Source organism: Sorex fumeus, unplaced genomic scaffold (assembly GCF_029834395.1).
Source record: "Sorex fumeus unplaced genomic scaffold, SorFum_2.1 ptg000054l, whole genome shotgun sequence".
Taxonomy (NCBI): Eukaryota; Metazoa; Chordata; class Mammalia; order Eulipotyphla; family Soricidae; genus Sorex; species Sorex fumeus.
Window position 1 is genome coordinate 29,472,614 of NW_026606111.1, and position 10,378 is coordinate 29,482,991.

Consider the following 10,378-nt stretch of genomic DNA (forward strand, 5'->3'; position numbering starts at 1 on the left):
TACAAATCAAACATTTACTGATGATAAATAATACATTCAGGAACAATATTTTTAAAATTTGTGACCCAGTATGATCCCATATGGGGTTGCAATCCCCAGTTTAAGCAACCAGGTTTTAGGCCACGAGTTCCCAGTACAGTACAGTACAGTACAGTACAGTACAGTACCAAACTCCACATGGTACACATGGACACACACACACCTTTTTTAAACCAAATGTATAGCATACATTTAGTCTTGGGTCCTACTATTTTTCTTTTATTGTACCTTAGACATAGCACAACAGCAGCACACATAGCTTTATCTCGTTATTTTTAAGGGCTACCCAAAGTTCCACAGAATAATCATAATTTACCTAAGTACTCTATTGATTTATGTTTGGGTTGCTTTCAATCTTTTGCAATGACAAATGATGATGCCATAAATACCTTACATAGTCATTTGACATATATCTGAAATATCTAAAACTGAGAATAAAGTTGCCAGATCAAAATATATGTGCATTTAATTTTTAATTTCCAGATAGCTTTCCACAGAAGTACTTTAAAATCCCACCAGCAAAGTATGAGAACACCCATTTCCCCCTTCCATAGTATAATTTTTCCCAAATTATACTATGAAATCTTTGCTAAATTGATGTGATCAACAGGGTATTACAGTTTTAATTTTCATCTTCATTATGAAATTTATGAAAACATCTTTTCATGTAAATTATTTTACTCGATTTTTGTTCTTGTTCATTCCCCCCCCCCTCATTTTGGGGTCACAAAAGGCAGTGCTTAAGTACTATTCCTAGTAGAGCAAAAAGGGAACCATATTGTGATGTGGATCGAACCTGCGGCTCCTCCATGCAAAGTATGAACACTGAGTCATAGGCCTCTGAGTTTCTACTAAATTATTTTCTGGGAGCTTTTTTGTATATTAAAAGGAATTTAGTCCTTTTAAAAAAGTGTAACAATAAGTTTTATCAGTCTCTTAGCTTTATGATTTTTTTCTCTAAGGAAATCTAATTTTTATGTTATAAAGTTAGTATTCTGACTTTAGTTCTATTTCATACTTCATTTGAAATTTCTAGGTTATATTAATAATAATCATCACAAGTTTTCAAATATAAACTTTTTGACTTCGTTTCCCAGATAATACTACTTACTAAATAATTATTCTTTTCCCTACTCATAGGTAAAGACAGCATCCATTAACCTCTATTAAGTTTTTGTATGTACTTGAGTCCATTTCTGGTCTCTGCTGTTTTACTGTCAAGCTACTTTTCAAAACATTTCAAAATTAAAATCAGTTTATACATATATAGGCATAGTTAAACCATAAATCACTGGTTTAGTTTAATGTAAAAATAATTTTGTTTCTCCAACACTGAATTTATGTAGTGAAATTCAATACTACCATTATGTAATGATTCATTTGTTTAGTTTTTAGTTTGGAACCCAATAGAACCTTAATTTTTTTTTACTATATTTCTGTACCATAAGGAAAGTCAGCTTTTCCTTAATTTTGGAGTGTTCTTTTCAAATCATAAAACCAATACATGTTTTCTGCATAAAATCTGAAAAATAAAAAATACATCCTCCAGAGATAGACTACATACTTTCATATATTTCCCCTTTATTTTTAATAAATGAGTACAGTAAGTTGACTTTTCACTTAATTTCTGACATAATTTTCCCATATTGTTCTTCTAAAACATGACATTAACGACAAATATTCTGCTATAGAACATGGTAATGTATGTGACCATTTCCCACTTGTTAAATATTTATTTTCTCTCTGATAACTCTCTGGTAACTCTCACCTATTGATAAATTCTTGCAAAAATGCTTACATTTCAAGCAGAGCAATAAGCATTAACTGTATAATGGTAAGCAAAAATGGAACACATAACCAGCATTTATGGAGGTTATTCGGGGAAAAAAATAATCTTCTAAATATATAGAATTACAACTATAGAAAATACTATGAAGGAACATTTATGGAGCTTTGAGAGTCTATGATAAGGAAGGCTTCTCTTAGGAAAGACATATTGGAGTTTAGGTGAAGCATAAGGAAAAACATTCTAGGCAGAGGGAACAGCAGGTACAAAGGCCTCATTGTAAGAGGGTCCATGGCAAGAATACGGCACTGAAATCAGGCCATCATGGCTGGAACACAAAGAATAAGGCAAGAAGAAAATGCCTCAACCATGAGTAGATAGAAAGGTAAGGGCCAGACTACACAAGACCTTGTAAGACAGTGATGCCAGCCACCACTAAGAAATGTAGCTGTGTCCTTATCCTAAAGGCAATGGAAATCTACAGAAGCATATCAAGTAATAGGGTGTTATAATAAGGTTTACATTTTTAAAAGATCCCTCTAATTACAGTATGAAAAACAGATTAGAAGGGAACAGAATGGATTGGGGTTGGCCAAGATTAGGAGGCTTCTATGGTAAAAGCATCCAAAAATGCTATGGTTTAGACTAGAGTGGTGATGGATAATGAAAAGAAGTGGATGACTCAAAATAAAGATTTTTCTCCCAAAAGATTTATATTCATAAAGTCCCTAAAACTAGAAATATTGGGACAGATAAAAATTACATTTCACGTATTCTGATTTTGTATTTTTCTATTGATATTGCCAAGCTGCCCTGTTGAGACATATTCTCTTAATTAATGAATTATCTTCTGTTCCTCTATCAGAATTTAAAAAGCTTTGTAAAGTTCCTTCAAAATGATGTAATTCATATTTCCTTCATGAAGCCTTCCCTGACTCCCCTTTTTGCCCACTGAACAATCACTGAATGTGTCCTTTGAGTCCTAATTTTATCTTATACACATTTCTAATACATTCAATTACTTTTGACATGTCTACTATATTGTAAGCTGTGGAAGATTAAAAGTTTTTCTTAGGACAGGACCTTAAAAAATGTTTAGCAGATTCTGAAACCTGGAAGAACTGAGTCACTGTTACCTGATTCTATTCTCATCAAATCAGTTCAGATTTACGAGGAGCTCCTGCTTAAGCTTCTGATTTGCTGAATGTTTCTAAATCAAATAGCCAAAAAATTTAATTTAAAAACAAGATTTGCTACCCAGTAGGCCTTTAATTTCCAGAATAAAGTGACCAATATATTAAAAGTAATAAGTCACATCATCTCTGTAACGCTATGGAAAGATATTTCTAATAACTATACCTAATAGATCGATGATGTTAAAATATATCTAATTCCTTTAGCAAAAAAGGGCTGAGGATGTGGCTCAGTGGTTTATGCCTTCCATGTGTGAGATCCTGAATTTGATCCTAGCTCTGACAAAAAAAAAGAAAAAAGAACAAAACTTGTATTAGAAAACTTATTTAAAATCTGAGTTATTGATGTTTTCAACAAAATGTTAATCATCTATTTTTCTTTCCACTTTCTCTTCTCTTTTCTACTTTTTTTGGGAGGGTCGAGGGGCTCATGTGTTGCTCCAGGTGGTGCTCTAGAGATCATGTGTGCCAGGGACTAAACCAGGGGTTGTCATGTGCAAAAGTGTACTCTCAGCCTGTTAAAGCTGTCTAGCCTCAAATGTTTTTTCAAATGTCTTTTCAGGGCCAGAGCAATAGTAAAGTGGGTAGAGCACTTGCCTTACACATAGCCAACCCAGGTTCAATGCCCCTACCCTAAATGGTCCCCAAGTTGGCCAGGAATAACCCTGAGCACAGAGCCAGGAGTAAGCCCTAAACATCACTGGATGTGGTAAAAAAATAAGTTTTTTTTTTCAAATAAATTTTTTCTTTCATATCACTGAGTCTTGATTTTCAAATTGTACTCAGCTCAAATTTATTTTTTTTTTTGTGTGTTTGTTTGTTTTGGAACCACACCTAGGGTGCTCAGGGCTCTAAACTCAGGAATAACCCCTGGCAGTGCTGGTGAGACCATTTGGGATGCAAGGGGATAGGGGTGGCAGACTGCCAGGTATGCATCAAATCAGGGCTGGCAGCAAGTAAGGAAAGCACCCAAATCCCTGCTACTATCTCTCTGGCCCTCAAACTTATTTAATAATTTACAAACTTACCCGTAGGAGTGAAATATTAAGATACTTCATAGATTTAAAAATTATCTTTATAAATTATAAAACTTTTGAAAACATTAAAAATAATAAATTTCTTATAAAAAACGGATTGCATGTGTAGAAGTTAGCATCTAGGAGATTCTAAAATTTTCACAAGAAAAAATAAATAAATAAATAAAGTTTTCACAAGCTGAAGGGAATTAAGGGGGAATTGGCAGAGTTCCTTATAGCAATATTAAAGACAAGCAGCTCCCTCTATAGTCTGTTTGGCCTACTTTGTTTAATTACTTGCTTTGTGAACATCTCACTCACACTCTTCTATTTACTCCTACTCAGCATCTCAGCAGGGAAGCTTTTTGAAAGGATAATTCTGTTTAACCTGGTGCTGAGAAAACTGAGAACGCTAGCTGTCTACGCTCAACTTGCTGTGAGTTATATCAAGCAAGCAAGTGGGATAGGAAAATTGGACTGCTTCCTAGGTTCACCTGATTCCTGTCTTCACAATGAAATCTTAGGATTTTCTTTGAAATGAATTCCCAAAGTAGTCACATCCCTATTTAAATCTAACGAAAAGATACTGTCCTATCCTTTAGGTTCTTTAAAACCCTATTTCTCTCTATTAAAACAAGTTGTCAAAATGTTAATTATTTCTCATTATCTGTATAAGTCAAAACAAGGTTCAATGTTTTAGAAATTGTTGAAAGAAAAGATATTTTTAAAAAGGCAATTTCATTACTTATGAAGAAAATTTACGTGGATTCATTCAGGAAACAATACCTTCAACCAGCAAAGTATTAGTCCATGAGAATTTACATTCAAATTTGAATGTCACTTTTTTCACTTTTCATATTTTGCCAGCTTAAAACCTGAGTGAGTGCTATTAAAGTATTCGATTTCATAAATTACTGAAACTATGCTTTTAAAACATAGGGCAATCAGAATTCAGCTGAATTGTTTTCTAAAGCAGAAAAACACTTTTCCTAAAATTATAAAACCTAACTAGTAAAAATATTTTAAACCAATCAGGTAAGATCTTACAATTCTGAAAAGTTCACTAAAAGAAAATTCCATTTTTCAGTTGTAAAGCAAACCTAGTTTTAAAAACCTTTTCTCCAAACCAAGATAAAGAATGAAGAATCAAATGTGATTACTTACAATAAATTACTTAATAGGTTTGTGTTATTGTTTTCATTAATTTATAGGAAAGTTTGCACTTTATAAGACTGGAAAATTTTAGCACTTTTTTTAAAATAAAACTAATCTCTTATTTTCAAGTTTTATTTTATTTTGAAAGGAGTCATTTTACTTGCATATAGAATTCAGATTTAAATAATCTTACAATTTTTGTTTACATTCAATTAGCTTAATTTTACTAGCAGTTTCTAACTACTAAATATGATGGCTTGATTAGCTGCACACTAAATACATGCCAGTGAATTCAATTTTTTTCTCAAGCTGAAAAAACAAAATTTTTTATTTCAAACTGTGAATTATATTCATCACTAGTGGATATGAAATTCCTTAACAGCTTGAAATTTGGGTTCTTTGTAATTAAATTTTATAACTTTAAATGTATCAACAAAAACTTTAATCATTAAAATTATACATTTAAAGGCATATTTTTAAAAGATAGTTTTGTTCTGCTTTCTTTAAAAGGGGGGAAGAGGGCTAGTAATCTAAGATACCTAGAAGAGAAAAAAATATGTATTTCTTAGAATAATTTACATCTTTTTTATATGTAAAAACATCACTAACATGATATAAAAGTATTTCACGACCTTTGTTTTTTAACACTTGATCACATAATTACTACTAGCTCATAAAATCCATTAATGCCCACAAATAAAACTATTTTATAAAAACTGCTTAAAAAACCAGTCAGATGTAACAGCTGTACAAAGGGAGAAGTATAAAACTATGTATAAAGTAACTAAAAGCATACAAACTAATATACAGAAATAGCAGTATAAAGCTTATACTAGCATATCACTATTAGCACACCACTGCTTATAGTCTGGAAATCTGATTGAAGAGTATTATTTATATCAACGTCACTATCTTACTTGTTCTCTGCACCTGATGTGAGAACAAACAGTATTATTTAGTACTCTGACATTCCAATTAGAAACAATGGTAGCACCACTACTGTATTAAAAGGGCAAAAGATCTGGCTTTCAAACGTGTTATTGCTTCTGTTTTCCAGTCTCCAACGTTTCACGTGTTACACTTGAAACAAATTTTTAACAGCACTCTAACTCTTCCATTTCACAAGGTCCAATAACTAAACCTTTATCACCATAAAAAAAATAAGACATAGTCCACAAATCTCACTAACACCACTGAAATTTTTAACAAAGAGAATTCACGTTAAAAGGCAACTGCTAGGAATAAGTGCCTGTGTTTGGGAAAACCCTATTGCTATCTGAGTCCACAGAAACAGACCGTAGTAATAAGATGAATGGTGATTAGGGCAAGAGCATCAAGTGGGAAATGCTATCTAAAATCCCATAGGGCAATACAGAGCTAGACGTAAAAGCATCCTTTTCTGAGGCTCAGTTTTAGCTTTTCACGTCGGCAGCTCAAAGCGTGCTGAAAAGCAAAACAATTCAAATCACCTAGTAAATCTGGCAGCTATCCTATTCGTGTTACAAATTCCCGAGAGAGTTTTTGAGAACGTAGCTTGTCAGGGCTATCTCCCCAACCTCCTCGTGCTTCAAATACGGTAGGTTTGGTTTTGTTTGCCTATGTAAATATTTCAGACGCTGACCTACAGCCCCCCCCCCCAAGCCCCCCTCCCCCCCGTGGAGCGTTTCTTTCTTTCTTCTTTATTTTTAAGTGTGTTACTGGGTTTCACTTGGGATCCCGAAGAAATTAGCCCCGCTATGCCGGGCGCTTTGACGCCGGGCTACAGAAACGCGCGTTTTCTACTTCTATATGGCCGCACACAAGCCCAGCAAACCCGGGGATGCTGTGCCCGGTGCCTCCGGCAAGAAACACGCAGCTGCAACCACGACCCACTCCCTCGGCAGAACCTAACCCGCTCACTCGAATGAGAAAGAAAAGCTGCCCCACATCCATCCATCCATCCATCCATCCATCCATCCACCCACCCACCCACCCACCACCACCACCACCACCACTGCCACCCCGCGCCGGTCTCCAGCCCGCTGCACCTCCGGATGCGGCGAGGGGGCGCGATGGACAACGGAGCTGACACTTCCCCTTCTGCCTCTTTGCAAAAGCCGGCTCCACACGGGCGCACACAGAACAGTAGGGGGGTTCGCCCGCGAGCGACCCGAGCCCCGCGCCCCCGGGGCCCCGCCGCCCGCATTCGCCCTCCCAGCCGGGATCGCGACCCGGGAGAGCGAAGCCCGCGCTCGGCAGCCGCGCGCAGTGTAAACACGCGCCGCCCGCTGGCGGGCCAGGGGCGCCAAGCTCGCGCGGCGGACCCACTTTTTCTTTTTTCTTTTTTTTTTTTTTTTTTGCCTCTTGTCACGCACCGGAGGAAAAGGCGAAAGGGGGGCCGGAGGGGGGAAGAGAGAGACGCGGCAGCAACCCACCGAGGGCCGGGGGCGTGCGCGCGAGTGCGCGGCGGGGAGAGCTGCCCGGGCGTCCCGCCGCCTCCGTTCCCGCGCCCGCTTACCTGCCGGGGTCGCGCCGAAGACCCGCACCACCGGGACCTTCTTGACAGGGGCTTGGGTGAGGGGCGACTGGCAGATATCCAGCCCCTGCAGCGGGCTGGCCATGTAGTAGTCGGCGGTCACTATTCTCACAGAAAACATGTTCGCCGCCGCCGCCACCGCCTCCTCTTCTCTGGCGGCCCGGCAGCGGCAGCGGCAAGCGGCGGCGGCGGCGACGGCGGCGGCTCCTTCCGCAGCGGCGGCCCCACGGCGGCGGCGGCGGCGGCGGCTGCGCCCCCTCCCCTCACACACTCACTCACTCACACACTCTCACACACACACACACACACACACACACACACACACAGACACGGCGGCGGGCGGGGCGCGGCGGGCACGGCTGCTGCCACCTCCTCAGGAGCACCCGGCGAGGGGCACCAGGAGAGACGCCCGCGCGCTTCCGTCGGTGCTGGTGCTGCCGCCACTGCCGCCGCCGCCGGGAATCACACGGGCTCCTCGGTCCCAGGCTGCAGCTCTTGTTGCCATGATGATGATGTCACGGACGCAACCACTGGGGGAGGGGAGACGGGGGTAGCGTGTGTGAGGCGGAGGGAGGGCGGGGAGGCGGTGGGGGAGGGGACAGGCGGGGGGCGGGTGGGCGAATCGGGGGAGGGGAGCGTGCCCACGGACCCCCTAGCGGGACCCCCCAGACCAGGCCCTGGACAGAGTTTTTTTTTTCTCCCTTGTCCCGGGGGCAGGCAGCGCGGGGGGGGTTGTGGGGGGCTGCGGAATAGCGGGGCTCGCGCCTGGGGCGGTGTGTGTCTGTGAGTGTGTGTGTGGGGAGGGGGAGGGGGGAATCGATGACTCGGCTGGTGGGCAAGGCCACCTCAGCGAGGGGCAGTGCCGAGGGACAGGGGGAAAGCCGATGTCATGGATGGGCTCGGAGAGGGCACGCGAGGGGCCGGGGCCGTTCCGGTGGCTTCGGCGGCAAAAAATGGGCCCGAGCCAGGGTGCTCGTGGCCGCCCTGCCGCCCGCCATTTCACACCCCGCAGGGGAGGCGGGGGCAACCGGGAAGTTCGGCCTTTTTCACGAGGTAAGAAAACCCGCCCGCGGGAGGACGGCTGGCTGGCGGGCGGGCGGGCGGGCTGGGGGAAGGGGGAGCGCCAGATCTCGTGCTGCTGCGGCCTCGCGGGAGGGCGGAGCGCGGACGCGGATGCGGCCGGCCCTTCTCAGGTAACGCGGTGGAGGCTGCGCCCCGGCGAGGGGGCGGGGCGAGGGGCGGGGCGCGCGAGCGCGGGCTTCCGCCTATAAAAGGGCCGCTGTGGCGCGGTCTCCTGAACGTGCCGCGCGGGGAGCCGCCGCCCCCCACTTCTTCTTCCCCTCCTCCTCCTCTTCCTCCTCCTCCTCCTCTTCCTCCTCTTCCCCGGCACTGCAGTGTCTGCGCCCGGCCGTTTAATGAGATTTATTCCCGCTCCCTTCCGCTCAGTTTTGCCAGGGTTTGGCAGATCCAGTGCAGTGGGATTTCCCCCCACGGTCTTTTTTCTCCCGCCTTTTTTCCCCCACTTTTAGCATATCCTTGCCTCGGTGTCTAATCAGGGGCCCTTCAGGTTCCTGCCCGGGCGTGTGGCGGATCTGCCCGGACTTGTCGGCTCTGTTGACACCCCCGACTGTCCCCACCTCCTCCGCCGCCTCCCCGCGGCGTGAGCATTCCGAACCTTTCTGGCAATTTCGGCCAAAGAGAAAAAAGCCCGCGAGTGTCATCGCCTTCCGTGTGGATTCCCAGGGTTATTCATTAGCGGGTTGTGTGAGGTTTTTACTTCCCACTTTTACGTTCCACGTAAAGGGGGTGGGGAAGGACCGTTAGACAAAACTATGCAAAGGGGGAGGCAGTCGAGGTGAGATTATGAAACGGGAAAATGGAGGGGATGGTTAGCAGGCAGCCGGATTGGCCATTCTTTTGGAAACTAATAGGGTTTTGTCTGATTCGGCCGCTAATATTGGGGCCTGACCTTGGACAGTAATTGGGCTTATTTGGATCTCCGTTTCCTTGCCAGTCAAACGAGAGTTTGATTTATAAATGGGTAGGGGTTTCTTTCCCGGGGGAGTAGAGTGGGGGTGGGGGTGGGAGGGTTTGAAGCAGTAAGGGTCAGAAATCGTGGTTTCAGGTTTGAAATCTGCTACTGAATCAGGACTTTTTTGACACTCATTTTCGATCTGCCCAAAGTAGAGATCGTGCTTTCGCACTTATTGATGTGCAGGTAGGATTTAATGGTTAGTTGGCTGCCACTCCTATGAAGTGGAATGAGAGAACCTCCTGTGGGTCCGTTGTGGTTCTTCAGATAGAATCAGAGGACTCAGAGGACCAATCCCGGGCAAGAAGTTGTCTATAAATTCCATAATATATGAATCCAAAATGAATTTATTCCCCCAAGGATTTGAGACTGATGATCACAGTAAATTAGCCTGCAGTTTTCCACCTCAGAGCATGATTATAAACATAGGTGGTATGATTACTAATACACAGCATATTTACCTAATAGCGTTCTTAAGAAGCAAAATCTCTGAAATTGTCTTTAAAGACCAGAGTGATTTAAAAATAGTACTACCTGCTGAACTACATCTCTAGTAAAACAAATAATTTGATTTTTTAAAACCACACCCTGCGGGGCTAGGGGGCTGGGGGGGCTGAGGATGAAAACCATCAAATAAAATAA

General features: G+C 42.7%; 1 protein-coding gene across 3 annotated transcripts in view; it reads right to left on the reverse strand.

Moving 5' to 3' along the window:
- Positions 1–8,199, reverse strand: part of REV3L (REV3 like, DNA directed polymerase zeta catalytic subunit) — a 199,786-nt gene extending 191,587 nt beyond the window's left edge. For all 3 annotated transcript variants that reach the window (XR_008793971.1, XM_056125466.1, XM_056125465.1), the window contains exon 1: positions 7,687–8,199. Coding sequence is in view for 2 of the 3 variants with exons in the window: in XM_056125466.1 (XP_055981441.1) it covers positions 7,687–7,825 (139 nt within the window). In the remaining variant the exon portion in view is untranslated. The remainder of the gene's footprint in view (positions 1–7,686) is intronic.
- Between the last annotated feature and the right edge of the window lie 2,179 nt (positions 8,200–10,378).